Source organism: Balaenoptera ricei, chromosome 8 (genome assembly GCF_028023285.1).
Source record: "Balaenoptera ricei isolate mBalRic1 chromosome 8, mBalRic1.hap2, whole genome shotgun sequence".
Classification (NCBI taxonomy): Eukaryota; Metazoa; Chordata; class Mammalia; order Artiodactyla; family Balaenopteridae; genus Balaenoptera; species Balaenoptera ricei.
Window position 1 is genome coordinate 30,122,218 of NC_082646.1, and position 25,114 is coordinate 30,147,331.

General features: G+C 38.9%; 1 protein-coding gene across 3 annotated transcripts in view; it reads right to left on the reverse strand.

Annotated features, from left to right (window-relative positions):
• GRIA4 (glutamate ionotropic receptor AMPA type subunit 4) overlaps window positions 1-25,114 on the reverse strand; it is a 536,727-nt gene that overhangs the window by 140,171 nt on the left and 371,442 nt on the right. For all 3 annotated transcript variants that reach the window (XM_059929352.1, XM_059929353.1, XM_059929354.1), the window contains exon 5: window positions 4,720-4,773. In XM_059929352.1, coding sequence (XP_059785335.1) covers window positions 4,720-4,773 — 54 coding nt within the window. The remainder of the gene's footprint in view (window positions 1-4,719; window positions 4,774-25,114) is intronic.

Sequence of the window (25,114 nt, forward strand, 5' to 3'; positions counted from 1 at the left end):
TAGAAAGCCCAGAGATAAACCCACGCACCTATGGTCACCTTATCTTTGATAAAGGAGGTAAGGATATACAATGGAGAAAAGACAGTGTCTTCAATAAGTGCTGCTGGGAAAACTGGACAGCTACATATAAAAGAATGAAATTAGAATACTCCCTAACACCATACACAAAAATAAACTCAAAATTGATTAGGGACTTAAATGTAAGACCAGACACTATAAAACTCTTAGAGGAAAACTTAGGAAGAACACTCTTTGACATAAATCACAGCAAGATCTTTTTTGATCCATTTCCTAGAATAATGGAAATGAAAACAAAAATAAACAAATGGGACCTAATGAAACTTAAAAGCTTTTGCACAACAAAGGAAAGTAGAAACAAAATGAAAAGACTGCCCTCAGAATGGGAGAAATATTTGCCAATGAATCAATGGACAAAGGATTAATCTCTAAAATATATAAACAGCTCGTGCAGCTTAATATTAAAAAAACAAACAACCCAATCCAAAAATGGGCAGAAGACCTAAATAGACATTTCTCCAAAGAAGACACATAGATGGCTAAGAGGCACATGAAAAGCTGCTGAACATCACTAATTATTATAGTAATGCATATCAAAACTACACTGAGGTATCACCTCACACTGGTTAGAATGGGCATCATCAGAAAATCTACAAACATCAAATTCTGGAGAGGGTGTGGAGAAAAGGGAACCCCCTTGCACTGTTGGTGGGAATGTAAATTGATACAGCCACTATGGAGAACTGTATGGAGGTTCCTTAAAAAAAGTAAAAGTAGAATTACTATATGACCCAGCAATCCCACTACTGGGCATATACCCAGAGAAAACCATAATTCAAAAAGACACACATACTCCAATGTTCATTGCAGCACTATTTACAATAGCCAGGACATGGAAGCAACCTAAATGCACATTGACAGATGAATGGATAAAGAAGATATGGTACATATATACAATGGAATATTGCTCAGCCAGAAAAAGGAACGAAATTGGGTCATTTGTAGAGAGAAAGAAAGAAAGAAAGAAAGAAAGAAAGAAAGAAAGAAAGAAAGAAAGAAAGAAAGAAGGGAAGGAAGAAAGAAAGAAAGAAAAATAGTGGTGAGAGAAGACATCCTCATCTTAAAGGAAAAGCTTCCAGCTTTTCAACATTAGGTATGATGTTAGATGTGGGCTTGTCATACATGGCCTTTGTTATAGTGCAGTATGTTCCTTCTATACTCAGGTTCTTGAGATTTTTTTATCATGAGATGATGTGAATTATGTCAAAGCTTTTTCTGCCTCTATTGAGATGATCATATGATTTTTATTCTTTTCATAATGTGGTGCATCACATTGGTCAATTCGCCAATATCAAACCATCCTTGCATCTCTGGGCAAATCCCTCTTGATCTTGATATGATCTTCATTCGATCCTTTTAATGTACTGTTTAATTTGGTTTGTTAATATTTTGTAGAGGATTTTTGCATTTATGTTCAACAATCAGTCTGAAATTTACTTTTTTTGCAGTGTCATTGTCTGGCTTTGGTATCAGTGTAATGTTGGCCTTGAAAATTAATTTGGAAGTGTTCTCTCTGCTTCTATTTATTGGAATAATTGTAAAAGATTTGGTAATTATTCTTGTTTAAATGTTTGGTAGAAATTATCCATGAAGCCATATGGTCCTGGACTTTTTTGTGAGGGAGTGATTTGGTTACTGATTCAAACTCCTCTCTTGTTATTGATTAGTTCAGATTTTCCTTTTAATTATAATTCATGCTTGATATGTTTTATGTTTCTAGGTATTTATTCATTTCTTCTAGGGTATATAATTTGTGGGCATTATTGTTCATTGTAGTTTCTTATGATCTTTAGTATTTGTGTGGTATTAGTTGCAATTGATCTTCTTACCTTTATGATTTTTAAAAGTTTTCTTTTTCCTTTGTCTAGTTAAAGATTTGTCAATTTTGTTTATCTTTTCCAAAAACTACCTTCATTGATATTTTCTATTGTCTTTTTAGTCTCTATTTCATTTATCTCCACTTTGATCTTTGTTATTTCCTTCCTTCACCTAAATTTGAACTTAGTTTGTTCTCATTTTTCTAGTTCCTTGAGGTATAAAGTTCTTTATTTGATTTCTCTATTTTGATTTAATGTTGGCATCTATTTCTATAAACTTCCCTTTTAGAACTGCTTTACGTGTATTCCATATGTTCTGGTATGGTATGTTTCCATTTCCAATTGCATTTGTCTCAAGGTACTTTTTTATTTCACTCTTGATTTCTTCTTCGACCCAATGGTTGTCAGGAGCATTTGGCTAATCTCCACATATTTGTAGATTTTCCAGTTTTTTTCTTGTAATTAATTTCTAGTTTCACACCATTGTGGTCATGTGGATGCATGCCCCATTGGCTTTTGGACCTAGGTGTTTTTGAGGGGCTCTCTTTTGAGTGGCAGCCTTAAAAACTGAGGTGCTAAACATGTGGTCCAAATCCTTTGCTCTTCATGTAGAAGCTGAGAGTTGGGGATTCCCTTCTGATTGTATGGCACTATGCTGGGAGTAGTGTTTATGGAAAGAGTGTGTCTCACCCTTGCCAACCCATTTCTGTGTGGGTGTTTTCTCAGCTGCCTGATGTGTAGGAGTTGCTCAGCTAGTTTCTGGATTTTTCTCAGAGGAATTGCTCTGTATGTGTGTCTGTGGGAGGAAGGGAGTTCAAGAGCTTCCCTTGTCTCCATCGTAATCCCTCCAACTAAATCAGTCTTTTCTACTTCATACGTTGTTACTTAGTCATTATGTAGATAACTTGAATGTGATGCCATCTACTAAGGCTGTCTAATACAGGCTGTTATAGCCATTAGGATATTATAACTATTAATTCTTTTAATTTTGTATTGGTATGTCAATGCCAGCAATTCCGTTCTGGCATGATAATCTGTAACAGTTTGTCTTTTTTCTTTTCCTTCTGAATTCCATTGTTTGGAAAGAATAGATGATATTAAAACCTTCTATTTGCTAGAGTCTCCTTGCATAATGCCATTGTGACATTATAAGTCACATCAATAAATGTCTCTCTTTTTCTCTTATGGTGATTAATATCAGGATATATTTGCTTTAAGATTTATATTTTTATAAAATATGTTAAAACATCCAGACTACAGGCCTACTAAAAGCAATGGAAAAAACAAGTAAAAATTTCTCAGTATTTTCATGATAATATTAATTAACAAAATTATACTTTATGCAAGAAACACAACACAATAAGACCTTACAGTTTACACTGCATTTTAGTATCTCAACTCCATAGTGAAACCTAGTTCATTAAAGACTTAAAATTCCTGTCTCAAAGTGTGATGGCCCACTTGCCACATGAAAAGAGTGGATGAATATGAATCTGTTTTGCAGCCTTTTGTTCTTTCCCTGCTTTGAGCACAAGATCCTCACCAAAGAGATATGTGGTGGGAAAAGAGAAAAAGGAGAACACAGTCTTAACTTCTCTAGGATAAACCACTTTTGAGATCAAGCCCTTAGGGCAGATCTGATACTGCCCTATTTATCAGGGTACTCTTATAAATCAAGGAGAATGGCCCTCTGTATGGTCAGTTTTCCCCCACACTTGCAAAGTTAACAAGAAATACTTGAGCCTTGCCAAGAAATCTAAAAGGACTTGACTTACACCTTTAAGAATTTTATACTAATGCCTGTATCTTGTACAATAAACATCTATATATATGTGAAAAGTTGACACTATTAAAATAATTTGGATTACTTCTAACAAAAACTTTCTTAAATAGCCATTTCAAGCTTGTTTTTCATAAAATTAAAAAACATGGGTCATCAGTTTTAATCATTTTTGTAATACCCCTAAGTATTGGCAATCTTCATCCATAGAGTAGCACATTTATCAGTCACACAGACTAAAGGCCATTATCTAATTTGCCAAGTAATATCATAGTAAAACAAACATTATAATTAGCTTTAAAGGTCACTATGGCAGATATCAAGCTTATCTGCACCAAAATATATTGAATTAGAAATATAATGATCACTGTGATTAATGAAATACAATTGTTTTTAAGGAAAGACAAGAAAAATTTAACATAAAATTTTTTCACCATTTGAGCTACCACCTCCTCCCCCTTTTCTGTGCATCTGCATTATACATTAATACATTAGCTAAATCCCCTTAGAAGACCCAGGAATGCCTACTCACAAAAAAAAAAAAAAAAAAAGAAAGAAAAAGAAAAAAAAGAAGCAATTTTCTCCTGGCACCAGCAAGGTAACTACTTAGGAGATTAAGAGATAACATTCCTTTCTCAGTCCTGTAAGGGATCACAATGACCCACTATTGCCTGTTGGACTATATAAACTGTCAATATGTTACTTTGATTCATAACCCTTTATCTCAAAAACTTATGTTTTGACCTCTAAGTTGTGCAGAAAATCTCATTGCTTTGACCTCTAATGGGCAGAACAGTCCTCAGAGCTTTCTGAAAGACTATCTAGCGGGTTATAATCCTCAGGTAGGCCTAAATAAAATTTTCCATTTCTTTCTTAGATTGACCATTAATTTTTTTGTGGACACATAAGAGTACTAGCCTATGTGTTATAAAAAGCTTAGTAAGTAATATAGTTTAATAATAGAGCACTATTTCAAGGCACAGTTAACATAATCTTGAATGTCTGAGCAATTCTTATGAAAAATAGAAAATAAAGAGTTCTTACCAAGTTTGCAATGATATAATGGTAGCCTTTAACATGCTTTCCAACACTCACAATCTGTGAAGATATAAGGAAATATGAGAAAACCAATTTAACTTTACTGAATGATCATATTTTTAAAAACAGAATTTTAACTATTCTAGCATAATGCCATGTGGAAACATGTTGAGAAAATAATATTGCTTTTCTTATGAAAGTGATTTATCCTAATTAGAAGAAATTCATAAGACACACTAAAAATTAAGTGGTTGAAGTAAAAAAAAAAAAAAACAACCCTCTAATTTCAATCTCACTGTATAAATGACCAATCATTTCATTATATCTTGTTCAGAAAACTACTATGCTATAATCCCCTCAAAGAGAATGACAATGTTATGAGACAAACTAATAGTTTACATATATTTCTAAAAAGAATACTTTAACATAAGAAAGAAAATTATTTTGGTTCAAAGAATTTAGATGTACTTAATTTATTGATGATTTATAAGAATTCATGATAGACTGTTAGGTGCCTCAACTGGTGAGAATGATTTTCTATGAGTAGATTGGTTCGTAGTCCTGAAAAGCAGGTAAGATTTTTCTAGGCAAAATCTCTGTTTTTAGATACCTCTGATACCACAGAATACTTAGATAATTCTCACCTGCCTATGGATATAGCAATATTTTATTATGATAAAAAGAATAAGGACAAAACAACATCAAGAGACTTTTCCTTCTGCTACATTAATTTTTTTCTATGTTTTTTAGGAATGTTTAGAAAATTAGAAACTAAGAAATTTTAGGAAAAAGTAATCGGATATTTTAAAAAGTACAACTTTATTTCTGTACTAGAAATTAAAATTCTTATTTTGTGAAACTGAAAATTTCTTTAATTAGAGAAATTCTAATGACAGTTACTAATGAGCAGCTTTGTAGCCTCATTGGTGTCCTCAAAGGTAACAACACAACATAATATTTTCATATACTTTTTTCATTAAAGAAAAAAATTGAATTGTTTTTAGTATTTTAATATCTTCTAAAATAATTCTTTGTAAATTAGTGACTTGTGTATGAAACACAGGAAAACCATTTTATTTTATTATTATTTTTTTCAAGATAGCAGAAGCAGCTTTATTCTGAAGCTTGCACAGCTTTGCACAATTAAAGCATTGGTGATATCCAGTATTTTAAAAGTTGCTGTATGAGTATTACATGTTTAATTAATAAAACAATTCAATTTAATGAAATGTTTAGATAATCCCAGAAATGTTTCAACAGAACTTCAGTCAGAGACATTCACTGTGAGAATTACAGTTATTTCAAACAATATTTGTGAACTAGGGAGCTATGATAGGGTTCTCATTTCCATTCTTATTCATGTCCCATAACCACACTTTCATGCAGGTGCAAATTTTATTCCTGAGAGGTTGGGGTTAATTTGTGCAATATTGACACCTTGCAAGCTGCCCAGTACCAGAAACAACCTATCTTATTTATAGCTGAAAAGGAAAACAGCTGGAGGCCAACAGATGCACTAACTGTCACTGTTTACTTTCTACTCCACTCCTTGGTTAGTTTTTAACCAGAGCCAAGTTGGCCTCATGTTAACTCCCCTCTGTTTTATACGCCCACCTGCTTTTCCCCTCCTACCAATCTATTTTTCCCAAGGGGCCCAATTCAGCTTTTTTTTTTTTAAATTTTCATTGGAGTATAGTTGATTTAAAATGTTGTGTTAGTTTCTGCTGTACAGCAAAGGGAATCAGTTATACATATACATGTATCCACTCATTTTTTATTCTTTTCCCATATAGGTCATTACAGAGTACTGAGAAGAATTCCCTGTGCTATACAGTAAGCCCATACTAGTTATCTATTTTATGTATAGTAGTGTGTATATGTCATTCCCAATCTCCCAATTTGTCCCTCTCCCCTTTTCCCCCCAAGTAACCCTAAGTTTGTTTTTTGATTGGGTTGTTCGTTTTTTTGATATTGAGCTGCATGAGCTGTTTGTATATTTTGGAGTTTAATCCCTTGTCAATTGCTTCATTTGCAAATATTTTCTCCCATTTTGTGGGTTGACTTTTCATTTTGTTTATGGTTTCTTTTGCTGTGCAAAAGATTTAAGTTTAATTAGGTCCCATTTGTTTATTTTTGTTTTTATTTTTATTACTGTAGGAGGTGGACTGAAAAGATCTTGCTGTGATTTATGTCAGAGAGTGTTCTATGTTTTCCTGCAAGAGTTTTATAGTATCCAGCTTTACAATTAGGCCTTTAATCTGTTTTGAGTTGATTTTTTTGTATGGTGTTAGGGAGTGTTCTAATTTCATTCTTTTACATGTGGCTGTCCAGTTTTCCTAGCACCAGTTATTGAAGAGATTGTTTTTTCTCCACTGTATATTATTGCTTCCTTTGTCATAGATTAGTTGATCATAAGTGCGTGGATTTATCTCTGGACTTTCTATCCTGTTCCATTGATCTACATTTCTGTTTCTGGACCAGTACAATACTGTCTTGATTACTGTAGCTTTGTAGTATAGTCTGAAGTCTGGGAGTCTGATTCCTCCAGCTCTGTTTTTCTTTCTAAATATAGCTTTGACTATTCAGAGTCTTTTGTATTTCCATACAAATTGTAAAATGTTTTGTTCTAGTTCTGTGAAAAATGCCATTGGTAATTTGATATAGATTGCATTGAATCTGTAGATTGCTTTGGGTAGTATAGTCACTTTGATAGTAATAATTCTTCCAATCCAAGAACATGGTATATCTCTCCATCTGATCTGCTTGTGTCATCTTTGATTTCATTCATCATTATCTTATTGTTTTCTGAGTATTGGTCTTTTCCCTCCTTAGGTAGGTTTATACCTAAGTATTTTATCCTCTTTGATGCAAGGATAAATAGGATTGTTTCCTTAATTTCTGTTTCTGATCTTTCATTGTTAGTGTATAGGAATGCAAGAGATTTCTGCATATTAATTTTATATCCTGCAACTTTACCAAATTCATTGATGAGTTCTAGTAGTCTTCTGGTGGCATGTTTAGGGTTTTCTATGTACAGTATCAGGTCATCTGAAAACAGTGATTTTACTGTTTTCTTTTACTTTTCTTTTTCTTTTCCAATTTGGTTTCCTTTTCTTTTTCTTCTCTGGTTGCCATGGCTAAAACTTCCAAAACTATGTTGAATAATATTGGTGAGAGTGGGCACCCTTGTATTGTTCCTGATCTTAGAGGAAATGCTTTCAGTTTTTCACCATTGAGAATGATGTTGGCTGTGGGTTTGTTGTATATAACCTTTATTATGTTAGGTAAGCTCCCTCTATGCCCACTTTCTGGGGAGATTTTATCATAAATGGGTGTTGAATTTTGTCAAAAGCTTTTGCTGCATCTATTGAGATGATCATATGGTTTTTATTCTTCAATTTGTTAATATGGTTTATCACACTGATTGATTTGCAAGTATTGAAGAACCCTTGTCTCCCTGGGATAAATCCCAGTTGATCACAGTGTATGATCCTTTTAATGTGTTGTGGATTCTGTTTGATAGTATTTTGTTGAGGAGTTTTGTGTCTATGTTAATCAGTGATATTGGCCTGCAACTTTCTTTTCTTGTGATATCTTTGTCTGGTTTTGGTATCAGGGTGATGCTGGCCTTGTAGAACGAGCATGGGACTGTTCCTCCCTCTGCAATTTTTTGGAAGAGTTTGAGAAGGATAGGTGTTATCTCTTCTCTAAATCCTTGGTATAATTCACCTTTGAAGCCATCTGGTCCTGGACTTTTGTTTGTTGGAAGATTTTTAATCACAGTTTCAATTTCATTACTTGTGATTTGTTTGTTCATATTTTTTATTCTTCCTGGTTCAGTCTTGGAAGGTTGTATCTTTCTAAGAATTTGTCCATTTCTCTCAGGTTGTCCATTTTATTGGCATAGAGTTGCTTGTAGTAGTCTCTTATGATCCTTTGTATTTCTGCAATGTCAATTGTAACTTCTCCTTTTTCATTTCTAGTTTTCTTTTTTTTTTTTTTTAACATCTTTATTGAAGTATAATTGCCTTACAATAGTGTGTTAGCTTCTGCTTTATAACAAAGTGAATCAGTTATACATATACAATATGTTCCCATTTCTCTTCCCTCTTGCATCTCCCTCCCTCCCACCCTCCCCATCCCACCCCTCTAGGTGGTCACAAAGCACCGAGCTGATCTCCCTGTGCTATGCGGCTGCTTCCCACTAGCTATCTATTTTACATTTGGTAGTGTATATATGTCCATGACACTCTCTTACCCTGTCACATCTCCCCCCACCCCCTCCCCATATCCTCAAGTCCATTCTCTAGTAGGTCTGTGTCTTTATTCCCGTCTTGCCACTAGGTTCTTCATGGCCTTTTTTTTTTTTTTTTTTTCCTTAGATTCCGTATATATGTGTTAGCATACTGTATTTGTTTTTCTCTTTCTGACTTACTTCACTCTGTATGACAGACTCTAACTCCATCCACCTCATTACAAATACCTCCATTTCATTTCTTTTTACGGCTGAGTAATATTCCATTGTATATATGTGCCACACCTTCTTTATCCATTCATCTGTCGATGGACATTTAGGTTGCTTCCATGTCCTGGCTATTGTAAATAGAGCTGCAATGAACATTGTGGTACATGACACTTTTTGACCTATGGTTTTCTCAGGGTATATGCCCAGTAGTGGGATTGCTGGGTCGTATGGTAGTTCTATTTGTAGTTTTTTAAGGAACCTCCATACTGTTCTCCATAGTGGCTGTATCAATTTACATTCCCACCAACAGTGCAAGAGTGTTCCCTTTCCTCCACACCCTCTCCAGCATTTATTGTTTCTAGATTTTTTGATGATGGCCATTCTGACCGGTGTGAGATGATATCTCATTGTAGTTTTGATTTGCATTTCTCTAATGATTAATGATGTTGAGCATTCTTTCATGTGTCTGTAGGCCATCTGTATATCTTCTTTGGAGAAATGTCTATTTAGGTCTTCTGCCCATTTTTGGATTGGGTTGTTCGTTTTTTTGTTATTGAGCTGCATGAGCTGCTTGTAAATCTTGGAGATTAATCCTTTGTCAGTTGCTTCATTTGCAAATATTTTCTCCCATTCTAAGGGTTGTCTTTTGGTCTTGTTTATGGTTTCCTTTGCTGTGCAAAAGCTTTTAAGTTTCATTAGGTCCCATTTGTTTATTTGTGTTCTTATTTCCATTTCTCTGGGAGCTGGGTCAAAAAGAATCTTGCTGTGATGTATGTCATAGAGTGTTCTGCCTATGTTTTCCTCTAAGAGTTTGATAGTGTCTGGCCTTACACTTAGGTCTTTAATCCATTTTGAGTTTATTTTTGTGCATGGTGTCAGGGAGTGTTCTAATTTCATACTTTTACATGTACCTGTCCAATTTTCCCAGCACCACTTATTGAAGAGGCTGTCTTTTCTCCACTGTATATGCTTGCCTCCTTTATCAAAGATAAGGTGACCATATGTGTGTGGGTTAATCTCTGGGCTTTCTATCCTGTTCCATTGATCTATATTTCTGTTTTTGTGCCAGTACCAAACTGTCTTGATTACTGAAGCTTTGTAATATAGTCTGAAGTCAGGGAGCCTGATTCCCCCAGCTCCATTTTTCGTTCTCAAGATTGCTTTGGCTATTCGGGGTCTTTTGTGTTTCCATACAAATTGTGAAATTTTTTGATCTAGTTCTGTGAAAAATGCCAGTGGTAGTTTGATAGGGATTGCATTGAATCTGTAGATTGCTTTGGGTAGTAGAGTCATTTTCACAATGTTGATTCTTCCAATCCAGGAACATGGTATATCTCTCCATCTATTTGTATCATCTTTAATTTCTTTCATCAGTGTCTTATAATTTTCTGCATACAGGTCTTTTGTCTCCTTAGGTAGGTTTATTCCTAGATATCTTATTCTTTTTGTTGCAATGGTAAACGGGAGTGTTTTCTTAATTTCACTTTCAGATTTTTCGTCATTAGTGTATAGAAATGCAAGAGATTTCTGTGCATTAATTTTGTATCCTGCTACTTTACCAAATTCATTGATTAGCTCTAGGAGTTTTCTGGTAGCCTCTTTAGGATTCTCTATGTATAGTATCATGTCATCTGCAAATAGTGACAGCTTTACTTCTTCTTTTCCGATTTGGATTCCTTTTATTTCTTTTTCTTCTCTGATTGCTGTGGCTAACACTTCCAAAACTATGTTGAATAATAGTGGTGAGAGTGGGCAACCTTGTCTTGTTCCTGATCTTAGTGGAAATGGTTTCAGTTTTTCACCATTGAGGACAATGTTGGCTGTGGGTTTGTCATATATGGCCTTTATTATGTTGAGGAAAGTTCCCTCTATGCCTACTTTCTGCAGGGCTTTTATCATAAATGGGTGTTGAATTTTGTCGAAAGCTTTCTCTGCATCTATTGAGATGATCATACGGTTTTTCTCCTTCAATTTGTTAATATGGTGTATCACATTGATTGATTTGCGTATATTGAAGAATCCTTGCATTCCTGGGATAAACCCCACTTGATCATGGTGTATGATCCTTTTAATGTGCTGTTGGATTCTGTTTGCGAGTATTTTGTTGAGGATTTTTGCATCTATGTTCATCAGTGATATTGGCCTGTAGTTTTCTTTCTTTGTGACATCTTTGTCTGGTTTTGGTATCAGGGTGATGGTGGCCTCGTAGAATGAGTTTGGGAGTGTTCCTCCCTCTGCAATATTTTGGAAGAGTTTGAGAAGGATAGGTGTTAGCTCTTCTCTAAATGTTTGATAGAATTCACCTGTGAAGCCATCTGGTCCTGGGCTTTTGTTTGTTGGAAGGTTTTTAATCACAGTTTCAATTTCAGTGCTTGTGATTGGTCTGTTCATATTTTCTATTTCTTCCTGGTTCAGTCTCGGCAGTTTGTGCATTTCTAAGAATCTGTCCATTTCTTCCAGGTTGTCCATTTTATTGGCATAGAGTTGCTTGTAGTAATCTCTCATGATCTTTTGTATTTCTGCAGTGTCAGTGGTTATTTCTCCTTTTTCATTTCTAATTCTATTGATCTGAGTCTTCTCCCTTTTTCTCTTGATGAGTCTGGCTAATGGTTTATCAATTTTGTTTATCTTCTCAAAGATCCAGCTTTTAGTTTCATTGATTTTTGCTATTGTTTCCTTCATTTCTTTTTCATTTATTTCTGACCTGATCTTTATAATTTCTTTCCTTCTGCTGGCTTTGGGGTTTTTTTGTTCTTCTTTCTCTAATTGCTTTAGGTGCAAGTTTAGGTTGTTTATTCGAGATGTTTCCTGTTTCTTGAGGTAGGCTTGTATTGCTATAAACTTCCCTCTTAGCACTGCTTTTGCTGCGTCCCATAGGTTTTGGGTCGTCGTATCTCCATTGTCATTTATTTCTAGGTATTTTTTGATTTCCCCTTTGATTTCTTCAGTAATCACTTCATTATTAAGTAATGTATTGTGTAGCCTCCATGTGTTTGTATTTTTTACAGATCTTTTCCTGTAATTGATATCTAGTCTCATAGCGTTGTGGTCGGAAAAGATACTTGATACGATTTCAATTTTCTTAAATTTACCAAGGCTTGATTTGTGACCCAAGATATGATCTATCCTGGAGAATGTTCCATGAGCACTTGAGAAAAATGTGTATTCTGTTGTTTTTGGGTGGAATGTCCTATAAATATCAATTAAGTCCATCTTGTTTAATGTATCATTTAAAGCTTGTGTTTCCTTATTTATTTTCATTTTGGATGATCTGTCCATTGGTGAAAGTGGGGTGTTAAAGTCCCCTACTATGATTGTGTTGCTGTCGATTTCCCCTTTTATGGCTGTTAGTACTTGCCTTATGTATTGAGGTGCTCCTATGTTGGGTGCATAAATATTTACAATTGTTATACCTTCCTCTTGGATCGATCCCTTGATCATTATATAGTGTCCTTCTTTGTCTCTTGTGATAGTCTTTATTTTAAAGTCTATTTTGTCTGATATGAGAATTGCTACTCCAGCTTTCTTTTGATTTCCATTCGCATGGAATATCTTTTTCCATCCCCTCACTTTCAGTCTGTATGTGTCTCTAGGTCTGAAGTGGGTCTCTTGTAGACAGCATATATATGGGTCTTGTTTTTGTATCCATTCAGCCAGCCTGTGTCTTTTGGTGGGAGCATTTAATCCATTTACATTCAAGGTAATTATCGATATGTATGTTCCTATTCCCATTTTCTTAAATGTTTTGGGTTTGTTATTGTAGGTGTTTTCCTTCTCTTGTGTTTCTTGCCTAGAGAAGTTCCTTTAGCATTTGTTGTAAAGCTGGTTTGGTAGTGCTGAACTCTCTCAGCTTTTGCTTGTCTGTAAAGGTTTTAATTTCTCCATCACATTTGAATGAGATCCTTGCTGGGTAGAGTAATCTTGGTTGTAGGTTCTTCTCCTTCATCACTTTAAGTATATCCTGCCACTCCCTTCTGGCTTGCAGAGTTTCTGCTGAAAGATCAGATGTTAACCTTATGGGGATTCCCTTGTGTGTTATTTGTTTTTTTTCCCTTGCTGCCTTTAATATGTTTTCCTTATATTTAATTTTTGACAGTTTGATTAATATGTGTCTTGGCGTGTTTCTCCTTGGGTTTATCCTGTATGGGACTCTCTGTGCTTCCTGGACTTGATTAACTATTTCCTTTCCCATATTAGGGAAGTTTTCAACTATAATCTCTTCAAATATTTTCTCAGTCCCTTTCTTTTTCTCTTCTTCTTCTGGGACCCCTATAATTCGAATGTTGGTGCGTTTAATGCTGTCCCAGAGGTCTCTGAGACTGTCCTCAGTTCTTTTCATTCTTTTTTCTTTATCCTGCTCTGCAGTAGTTATTTCCACCATTTTATCTTCCAGGTCACTTATCCTTTCTTCTGCCTCAGTTATTCTGCTATTGATCCCATCTAGAGTATTTTTAATTTCATTTATTGTGTTTTTCATCATTGCTTGATTCCTCTTTAGTTCTTCTACGTCCTTGTTAAATGCTTCTTGCATTTTGTCTATTCTATTTCCAAGATTTTGGATCATCCTTACTATCATTATTCTGAATTCTTTTTCAGGTAGACTACCTATTTCCTCTTCATTTGTTAAGTCTAGTGTGTTTTGACCCTGCTCCTTCATCTGCTGTGTGTTTTTCTGTCGTCTCATTTTGCTTATCTTACTGTGTTTGGGGTCTCCTTATCACAGGTTGCAGGTTTGTAGTTCCCGTTGTTTTTGGTATCTGTCCCCAGTGGCTAAGGTTGGTTCAGTGGGTTGTGTAGGCTTCCTGGTGGAGGGAACTAGTGCCTGAGCTCTGGTGGATGAGGCTGGATCTTGTCTTTCTGGTGGGCACGTCCACGTCTGGTGGTGTATTTTGGGGTGTCTGTGGCCTTATTATGATTTTAGGCAGCCTCTCTGCTAATGGATGAGGCTGTGTTCCTGTCTTGCTAGTTGTTTGGCATAGGGTGTTCAGCACTGTAGCTTGCTGGTCATTGAGTGATGCTGGGTCTTGATGTTGAGATGGAGATCTCTGAGAGATTTTTGCCGTTTGGTATTACGTGGAGCTGGGAGGTCTCTTGTGGACCAGTGTCCTGAAGTTGGCTCTCCCACCTCCGAGGTACGGCCCTGATGCCTGGCTGATGCACCAAGAGCCTTTCATCCACACGGCTCAGAGTAAAAGGGAGAAAAAATAGAAAGAAAGAAAGAAAGGAAGGAAGGAAGGAAGGAGGAAGGAAGGAAGGAAGGAAGGAAGGAAAGAAAGAAAGAAAGAAAGAAAGAAAAGAAAGAAAGAAGCTATAATATAGTGAAGTAAAATAAAGCTATTGTAAAGCAAAGCTATACAGACAAAATCTCCCCCAGAAGCATATACATATACACTCACAAAAAAAAAAGGAAAAGGGGAAAAATTAATATATCCTGCTCCCAAAGTCCACCTCCTGAATTTGGGATGATTCGTTGTCTATTCAGGTATTCAACAGATGCAGGCACATCAAGTTGTTTGTGGAGTTTTAATCCGCTTCTTCTGAGGCTACTGGGACAGATTTCCCCTCCTCTTCTCTGTTCGCACAGCTCCTGGGGATCAGCTTTGGATTTGGACCCGCCTCTGCGTGTAGGTCGCCTGAGGGCGTCTGTTCCCCGCCCAGACAGGACGGGGTTAAAGGAGCAGCTGCTTCGGGGACTCTGGCTCACCCAGGCCGCGGGGAGGGAGGGGTACAGAGGAGGCGGGGCGAGCCTGCGGCGTCAGAGGCTGGCGTGACGTTGCAGCAGCCTGAGGCGCACAGTGCGTTCTCCCGGGGGGTGTTGTCCCTGGATCACGGGACCCTGGCAGTGGCGGGCTGCACGGGCTCCCGGGAGGGGCGGTGTGGAGAGTGACCTGTGCTCGCACACAGGCTTCTTGGAGGCGGCAGCAGCAGCCCCAGCGTCTCACGCCCGTCTCTGGGGTCCGCGCTGATAGCCGCGGCTCGCGCCAGTTTCTGGAGTTCGTTTAGGCGGCGCTCTGAATCCCCTCTCCTTGCGCGCCGCGAAACAAAGAGGCAAGAAAAAGTCTCTTGCCTCTTCGGCAGCTGCAGACTTTTTCCCGGTCTCCCTCCCAGCCAGCTGTGGTGCGCTAACCCCTTCAGGCTGTGTTCACGCCGCCAACCCCAGTCCTCTCCCTGCGATCCGACCGAAGCCCGAGCCTCCGCTCCCAGCCCCGCCCGCCCCGGCGGGGGAGCAGACAAGCCTCTCGGGCTGGTGAGCGCTGCTCGGCGCCGAGCCTCTGTGCGGGAGTCTCTCCGTTTTTCCCTCTGCGCCCCTGTTGCTATGGGATCCGCGCTGTTAGCTGCGGCTCGCGCCCGTCTCTGGAGTTCGTTTAGGCGGCGCTCTGAATCCCCTCTCCTCGCGCACCAGGAAACAGGGAAGAAAAAGTCTCTTGCCTCTTCGGCAGCTGCAGACTTTTTCCCGGACTCCTTCCCGGCTAGCTGTGGTGCACTAACCCCTTCAGGCTGTGTTCACGCCGCCAACCCCAGTCCTCTCCCTGCGACCGAAGCCCGAGCCTCAGCTCCCAGCCCCGCCCGCCCCGGCGGCTGAGCAGACAAGCCTCTCGGGCTGGTGAGTGCTGCTCGGCGCCGAGCCTCCGTGCGGGAAGTGCGGGAATCTCTCCGCTTTGCCCTCCGCACCCCTGTGGCTGCGCTCTCCTCCGTGGCTCCGAAGCTTCCCCCCTCTGCCACCCGCACTCTCTGCCCGCGAAGGGGCTCCTAGTGCGTGGAAATCTTTCCTCCTTCACAGCTCCCTCCCACTGGTGCAGGTGCCGTCCCTATTCTTTTGTCTCTGTTATTTCTTTTTTCTTTTGCCCTACCCAAGTACGGGGGGAGTTTCTTGCCTTTTGGGAGGTCTGACGTTTTCTGCCAGCGTTCAGTGGGTGTTCTGTAGGAGCAGTTCCACGTGTAGATGTATTTCTACTGTATCTGTGGGAAGGAAGGTGATCTCCGCGTCTTACTCTTCCGCCATCTTCTCCTATTGTCTCTAGTTTTCTTGATTTGAGTCCTTTCCCTTTTTTTCCTGATGAGTCTGGCTAAAGGTTTATCAATTTTGTTTATCTTCTCAAAGAACCAGCTTTTAGTTTCATTGATCTTTGTTATTGTTTTCTTCATTTCTATTTCATTTATTTCTGTTCTGATCTTTATGATTTCTTTCTTTCCATTAACTCTGGGTTTTGTTTGTTCTTCTTGCACTAGTTGATTTAGGTGTAAAGTTAGATTGTTTATTTGAGATATTTCTGAGGCAAGATTCTAGTGCTATAACCTTCCATCTTAGAACTGCTTTTGCTGCATCACATAGGTTTTGGATTGCCGTGTCCCTAGGTTTTTTTTTTTTTTTTTTTTTTTTTTTTTTTTTTTTTTCATCTTTGATTTCTTCAGTGATCCACTGGTTGTTTATTAACATATTATTTAGCTTTCATGTGTTTGTGTTTTTTACATTTTTTTCCTGTAATTGATTTCTAATCTCATAGGGCTGTCAGAAAATATGCTTGATATTATTTCAATTTTCTTAAACTTACCAAGGTTTGACTTGAGACCCAAGATGTGATCTTTCCATGAGAATATTCCATGTGCAGTTTAGAAGAAAGTGTATTCTGCTGCTTTCTGATGGAGTGTTCTATAAATATCAAAGTCTATCTGGTCTAATGTGTCATTTAAGACTTTTGTTTCCTTACTGATTTTCTGTTTGGATGATCTGTTCATTGACGAAAGTGGTGTATTAAAGTCCCCCACTATTATTGTGTTTCTGTCAATTTCTCCTTTTATGGCTGTTAGCATTTGCCTTATATATTGAGGTGCTCCTATGTTGGGTGCATATATATTTACAACTGTTATATCTTCTTCTTGTATTGATCACTTGATCATTATGTAGTGTCTTTCCTTGTCTCCTGTAACAGTCTTTAAGTCTATTTTATCTGATATGAGTATTGCTACTCCAGCTTTCTTTTGATTTCCATGTGCATGAAATATCTTTTCCAACCCCTCAGTTTCAGTCTGTATGCATCCCTAGGTCTGAAGTGGGTCTCTTGTAGATAGCATATGTATGGGTCTTGTGGTTTTTATTTTTTTTTATTGGAGTATAATTGCTTTACAATGTTGTGTTAGTTTCTGCTGTACAACACTGTGAATCAGGTATATGTATACATATATTCCCCCACTCTTGGACCTCCTTCCCACCCTCCATCCCACCTATGTAGGTCATCACCGAGCTGAGCTCCCTGTCCCATACAGCAGGTTCCTACGGGTCTTGTTTTTGTATGCATTCAGCCAATCTATGTCTTTTGGTTCAAGCACTTAATACATTAACATTTAGGGTAATTATCAATATATATGTATCAATATGTATGTTACTATTGTCATTTTCTTCATTGTTTGGGTTTGTTTTTGTCCCTTCCATGCCTCTTTTGTTCTCTTCTTTTGTGGTTTGATCACCATCATAAGTGCTGTGTTTGGGTTGCTTTTTCCTTTTTTTATGTGTACCTATTGTACTTTTTTGGTTTCCATTTCCAATTTGGTTTTGATACAGCAGTCTATATATATATATATATATATATATATATATATATATACACAAGGTTGTTTTAGCTTGTTGGTCGCTTAATTTCAAATGCATTCCCATTTCCTGCATTTGTACCCTCCTCTTCTTATGGTTGCTTGTTTTAATATCCTATTTGTGTATAGATGATTTCCTACTTTTACTGTATGTTTTCTTTACCAGTGGGCTTTCCCATTTGTAATTTTCTTGTTTCTCATTGTGGCCTCTTTATCTCCCCTGAATAGAGAGGTTCCTTTAGGATTTGTTGTAAAGCTGTTCTGGTGTTGCTGAATTCTCTTAGCTTTTGCTTATCTGTAAAGCTGTTGATTTCTATGTCATATCTGAATAAGCACCTTGCTGGGTAGAGTATTCTTGGTTGTTGGTTTTTCCCTTTTATCATTTTAAATATATCATGCTACTCCCTTCTGGCCTGCAGAGTTTCTGCTGAAAAATCAGCTGATAACGTTATGGGAATTCCCTTGTATGTTATTTGTTGCTTTTCCCTTGTTGCTTTTAATATTTTTTCTTTGTATTTAATCTTTGTTAGTTTGATTAATATATGTCTTGGAATGTTCCTCCTTGAGTTTATCCTGTATGGGACTCTCTGTGCTTCCTTGAGTTGAGTGACTATTTCCTTTCTCATGTTAGAGAAGTTTTGGACTATAATGTCTTCAAATATTTTTTCAGGCCCTTTCTCTTTCTTTCCTTTTTCTGGGAAACATAAAATGCAAATGTTTGTGTGTTTAATGTTGTCCCAGTGGTCTCTGAGACTGTCCTCATTTCTTTTTATTCTTTTTTCTTTATTCTGTTCCACAGCAGTGATTTCCACCACTCTGTCTTCCAGCTCATTTATTCATTTTCTGCCTCACTTATTCTGCTATTGATTCCTTCTAGTGTATTTTTCCTTTTGGTTGTTGTGTTGTTCATTTCTGTTTGTCTGTTTCTTAAATCTTCTATTTTTTTTTTTTTTTTTGGTAATCATTTCTTGTATCTTCTCAATCTGTGCTTCCATTCTTTTTCCAAGATCTTGGGTCATCTTTACCATCATTACTCTGAATTATTTTTCTGGTAGATTGCCTATCTCCTCTTCATTTAGTTTTTCGTGTAGGTTTTTATCTTGCCCCTTCATCTGCAACATATTTATCTGTCATTTCATTTTGTCTGCCTTACTGTGCTTGTGGTCTTTTTCTGCAGGCTGCAGGGTGTTAGTTCCTCTTGCTTCTGGTGTCTGCCCCCTGGTTTGTGAATTTGGTCCTGGGGCTTGTGCAGGCTTCCTGATAGGGGGGGACTGATGCCTTCCCTCTGGTGGGTGGAGTTGGGTCTTGTCCCTTTGGTGGACAGGGCCATGTCAAGTGGTGTATTTTGGGGTGTCTGTCAGCTTAGTATGACTTTAGCCAGCCTGTCTGCTGATGGGTGGGACTGTTTTCCTGTCTTGTTGGTTGTTTGGCCTGAGGCATTCCAGCACTGGAGCTTGCAGGCTTTTGGGTGGGGTCAGGTCTTAGTGCCAAATGAGGACCTCTTGGAGATCTCACACAGATTAATATTCCCTGGAGCCTCTGATACCAGTGTCCTTGCCCCATGGTGCACTACAGCCAACCCCCGCCCTCCCAGGAGGCCCTCCAAGACCCCTAGGTAGGTATAACCCAGGTTCCTATGGAGGCACTGCTTTGTGCTCAGTCCCAGTGCATGTGAGACCCTGTGTGCACCCTCCAAGAGTGGAGTACCTGTTTCCCCCAGCCCTGTGGAGCTCCTGTCCTCAAGCCCTGCTGACCTTCAAGGTTAAATGCTCTGGGGGTTCTTCCTCCTGATGCCAGATGCTCAGACTGTCTTGGAGGGTTATTTTTATATGGGAACATCCTTATATAACCTCCATAGGTTTAATTTTGTGTGTGTGTGTGTGTGTGAGGGCTGTTTTTAGTATCGATGTCTGCCACCTCTTTCTTCAGTGTATGCTGGTCATTATCCCCTTGATAGGGTGTTTGAGTGGTTTTGTGGTGACCAGGCCTGCCCTGGATAGTAAGTAGGGTCTCCCCTTTACTCTGTGGTTGTCAATGCCTGTCAAGGGCAGGGTCTGCTTCCCAGTTGTTTGAATGGAGGCTCCCAGATTTGTCTCATAGCTGTTTCTGATCTACGGAGTGAGGTAGGTGAGATTGGAGCACTCCCATTAGGAAAGAAGCCACTGAGTCTTCCTCCTCTGGAGCAGTTCACCTGTGAGCCTGTTCCATTGTGTCACCTTTCACCCATTGTGTGAGCTCACAAGTTATTCTGTTGTTGGCACTGCTCTCAGCCCCACCTTAACTGTAGGTATGCTGGCAATTGGCCCCAGTGTCTCTCAGGCATTGTTTTCAACAGGCCACCAACATAGATCCACTGAAGTCAGCTCCCAGGATTGCAGTAATCATAGATCTGGACCTACTGTGGGTTCTATGGGGGCAGCTCAGATTCTGGCCTGGCCCATCACCTGTGTACGTGTTCACAAATTCCACAGCTGCTAAAGCTAGACCTGTCTTGGCTGCAGGAGCACTCATTGACCATTCAGATATTCTGCAGTCACTGAGTTTACAAAGCCAGTCATGGGGGTGTAATTCTGTGGTTTGTGCATCTGTGAGGAGATATTTTAGTTCTTATTCCTTAGTTGCAGTGCCCCTGGTTTCAGCTCCACCTCTGCGTGGGGGAGCAGGATGCCAAGGGCATAAGAGAGCTGGCCACAGCAGGGATGGGGCATGAGGTGTGGCCAGTGGCTGCAGGTGCAAGAGAGCCAGTCCCAGCAGGATCTCTTCCTAGTGTGCTGGGGAGGCAGGAGCTGGAGCATGGGGAGAGAGGCTGCAGTGGCAGCCCTGCCCTTTGTGCATCACTCAACAATGGTGCTTCACTTCTATGGAGGTCTGGGCTTCCTCCAGGAACATTCCTGGCTGTGGAGTTCCTCTTTCCCATCCCCTCAGGCTGTCTCTTCACAGCCAACAGCAGTCCTCTCCCCGGGTCTGCTCTCCAAACCCCACGTTCCAGCACCCAGGCCCTGTCTGCACTGGCAGACACATGTCTCAAGCTGGGATATGCAGAGCTGTGACTTGGACCCTCTGTGTAGATCTCACTCTGTCCTGCCTGCCACAGACTGGTTGTTGCACTCTCCTCTGAGATCCCAAAGCTCCCCTTCTGTCCCAGCTGTTCTCCCTGCTGGTGAGGGGGCTTCCCCAGATGCAGGAACCTGTTCTCTCCTTGAGCTTCCACCCAGAGGTGTGGGTCCTGTCCTGCTTCCTCTCCTCTCCTTTTTCCCTTCTTCTTTCTTTCATCTTACCTGGTTATGCGGGATTTTTCTTGTCTTTTTAGATGTCCAAGGTCCTCTGCTAGTGTTCAGCAGGTTCTCTGTGAGAATTGTTCCATTTGTAGATGTATTCTTGATGCATTTGTGGGGAAAGTTGAACTCTACATCCTGCCACTCCTCTGCCATCTTGACTCCTCAACTCTTTTATTTTAAATCCAGAACATATGAGTTGTGTTGGAAAACAGAGTTTTGCATACATAGCTTTTGGTGAAATGGAGTTTCTGTTCATCTAATCTTTTCTTTTCAATTACATCTAAGGCCTTTTCTTTGTATTAAAGATTCTACAGTCTCATTACAATGAGTTTGGACTAATTTCAAATGAGATTAAGCCCCTGTCACTCACATGATAATCTCCTAGATAAAGGCATCTTTTATTGACTGCATTTCTCCACTCTGCTCCTAGTGTGTTCTTCCCCTCCTAAACCAACTGATTACACATACATCCTTGTCTTAAGATCTGTTTCTAGGTGAAACCAAACTAAGACAGCCTCCCAATAAAAAACTTACCAGTGTGGTAGTGAAATCAATAATGTAAAAAACACTTACTTTTTGTTGGCAAATTGTCCCAAACTTTTCATCTCTGTAGTGTAACACCTCTACATTATATTCTGTGTCCCTAATCTGTATGTATAATCAAGGATTCAAGTTTCATAAAATACTTTTATTTAGATATCTAAAGTTTGTGAAAAAGCTTTATTCTCTTATACAGGGAAAATAGGAACAAACCAGTACCTTTATATTCCTGACTCATGATTTCCTCCTTCATATTGTCTTATATACCTTAAGGACACCCATTCTTAGTACTGGTTTGCTTTTGTTTCTTTCTTTGACTTTATTGCAAATGTTAAAAAACATTCTTCACTTTCATCCTTTCAGATCACAGATCACTTTATATACACCTCTCCCTCATTCAGGACCCTATAAGCAATATAATTTGAATAGGGTCATAGAACTATGAGTGAAAAGCAAGTGCTGATATTTGGGTGTTTCATTTCCACTCCATGACACTCCATCTCATTATGGTAACTGCCAATAGCTTCAGAAAAGCACATTGTAGAGTATATCCTTCTCTCTGCTTATTATGGTGGTTCTAAAATTCTATACCCACAAAGCTTGGCTAAAATGATTCTCATTCATGTTAACTATGAATATCTCTTAGGAGACATCCATTTTAACTGCATTTTAATTTAGTGATTTAAAATATTTGCAAAGAGGCACAAAAGATTCTATGGAATTTGTGCTTATGAATTTGAAATGCACATTATAGATTGAAAGAACCAGTAACATGCTCTTCTTTAATTAAACAGACTTTTTTTAAGAAGCTATATAAAAAGTAATTTTAATGAGATGTAGGTGGAGGAGGCAATTCTTTGCTTTCATAAATAAAAACACAGAATAAATACAGTTATTAAGTGATGTAGGTAGGACTCCAGCCTGGGTCTTTTGACTAGAATTTTCATATTTTTTTCACTACACCCTGTTGCCTTCCTTAGGCCAAAGCAATTCAGAAAAATGATATATTTTTGGCCAATATTAATTTATCTTGCACAAGAGAAAAATGAATACAACAGATATTTGTGAGTGACATTTTAAATCACATTAGATATTTGATGAATGCAAAACTTGTTTATGAGAAAAAAACTGCTTTCTCATAATGAAACAAAGACACAGTTCCTTTTTCTTCAAATAATCTATCTGAACATATTGCTTAATTGAATAAGAACATACTTGCAAGGTGTTCCTAGTTCCATTTTTTTTCTAGAAGTTTCATGGCTTTGGGTCTTACATTTAAGTCTATAATCCATTTTGCGTTTACTTTTGTATCTGGTGTGAGAAAATTATCTAGTTTCACTCTTTTGAATATAGCTGTCCAGTTTTTCCAACACAATTTAATGAAGCAACTGTCTTTCCCATTGTGTATTCTTGCTCCTTTGTCATAGATTAACTGACCATATGGAGTGGGTTTATTTCTAGGCTCTCTATTCTGTTCCATTGTTCTCTTTGTCTGTTTGTTCAGTACCATACAGCAGGGGTCCCCAACCTCTGGGCCATATACTGGTCCGTGGCCTGTTAGGAACTGGGCTGTGCAGCAGCAGGTGAGCTGTGGGTGAGCAAGTGAAGCTTCATCTGTATTTATAGCTGCTCCCCATCACTTGCATTACTGCCTGAGCTCTGCCTCCTGTCAGATCAGCGGTAGTATTAGATTCTCATAGGAGCGCAAACCCTACTGTGAACTGCACATGTGAGGGATCTAAATTGTACACTCCTTATGAGAATCTAATGCCTGATGATCTGAGGTGGAGCTGAGGTGGTGATGTTAGCACTGGGGAGTGGCTGCAAATACAGATTATCATTAGTAGAGAGGTTTGACTGAACAGAGACCATAATAAATCAATTGCTTGTAGACTCATATCAAAACCCTATCAGTAGGGACTTACCTGGTGGTGCAGTGGTTAACAATCCACCTGCCAATGCAGGGGATGAGGGTTCGATCCCTGGTCTGGGAAGATCCCACAGGCCGTGGAGCAACTAAGCCCATTCTCCACAGCTACTGATCCTGTGCTCTAGAGCCCCCGAGCCACAACTACTAAGCCTGTGTGCCACCACTACTGAAGCCCTCATGCCTAGAGCCCATGCTCCACAAAAAGAGGAGCCACTGCAATGAGAAGCCTGTGCACCACAATGAAGAGTAGCCTCCACTCGCCACAACTACAGAAAGCCCATGCGCAGCAATGAAGACCCAATGCAGCCAAAAAAAAAAACCCTATCAGTGAGTGGCAAGTGACAAGTTGCATCTGGTGGAAGGCTTTATAGTGGCAAGTGAGTTGATGTACTTCAATTGTACAGTTGCATCTGGTGGCAGGCTTTAAGTCAGAATCCAACACTTATTTTAGTCCGTGTGTGGCCCATCCATTATTTTATTTACCACTTCTGTCTGCACCTCTTTCCCTCACTGCACACTTGTCTCAGTCACAGTTTTGGTAAGCCCACAAGCTAACCCTAGCCAAAATGAGTAAAAAAACAAATGCCACTGGAGAGCTTCTTTGAAAAGGGGGAAAGACCCAATGATGAGACAGCAGAAGACTTTAAGACTGCCAACAAAAAGAAAGCTGCATTTAAAAGAAAATACCAAGAGTCCTACTTAAATTATGGGTTCATTGCAACAGGTGATTCACATTCTCCAAGCACCCTGCATTCAAAGACAAGGCTTTGGAGGTTTTCAAAGAAAAAAGCATGAACACTAAGAACAGAAGCAATTATTGAAGGCCACCACTTCATCAAATGTGTCTGCACTGAGAGCATCATTCTTAGCATTCTTAACCACATTGCTAAAGCTAAGAAGCCCTTTACTATTTGTGAAGAGTTGATCCTGCCTGCTGCTAAGGACATTTGTTGTGAACTTTTAGGAGAGGCTGCAGTTCAAAAGGTGCAGTTCAAAAGAGTGTTCCTCTTTCAGCTAACACCGTAACTGGATGAACTGATGAAATAGCAGAGGATGTTGAGGTACAATTGTTAAGATTAATGAGTCACCGTGGTACGCAATCCAGGTTGACAAGTCTACTGATGTTGACAACAAGGCAACAATGCTTGTTTTTGTGTGATATATTTTTTAGGAGGATGTGCATGGAGATATGTGCACTTAACCAACAGCACAGCTGCAGAACTATTCAAGTCTTTGAATGATTACATATCAGGAAAATTGAATTGGTCATTTTGTGTCGGTGTATGCACAGCCAGAGCAGCTGCCATGACTGGACAACTTTCTGGTTTCACTACTCGGGTCAAAGAGATTGCTTCTGAATGTGATTCTATGCACTGTGTCATCCATAGAGAAATGCCGGTTAGCCAAAAAATGTCACCTAAACTTAACAACGTTTTGTAGGATGTGATTAAAATTATCAACCACATAAAAATACATGCCCTTAACTCACTTCTGTTCACACAGCTCTGTGAGGAGATGGACTCAGAGCACACACGTCTTCTCTTACACACAGAAGTGAGATGGCCTTCTAAAGGTAGATCGCTGGCCAGAGTTTTTGAGTTA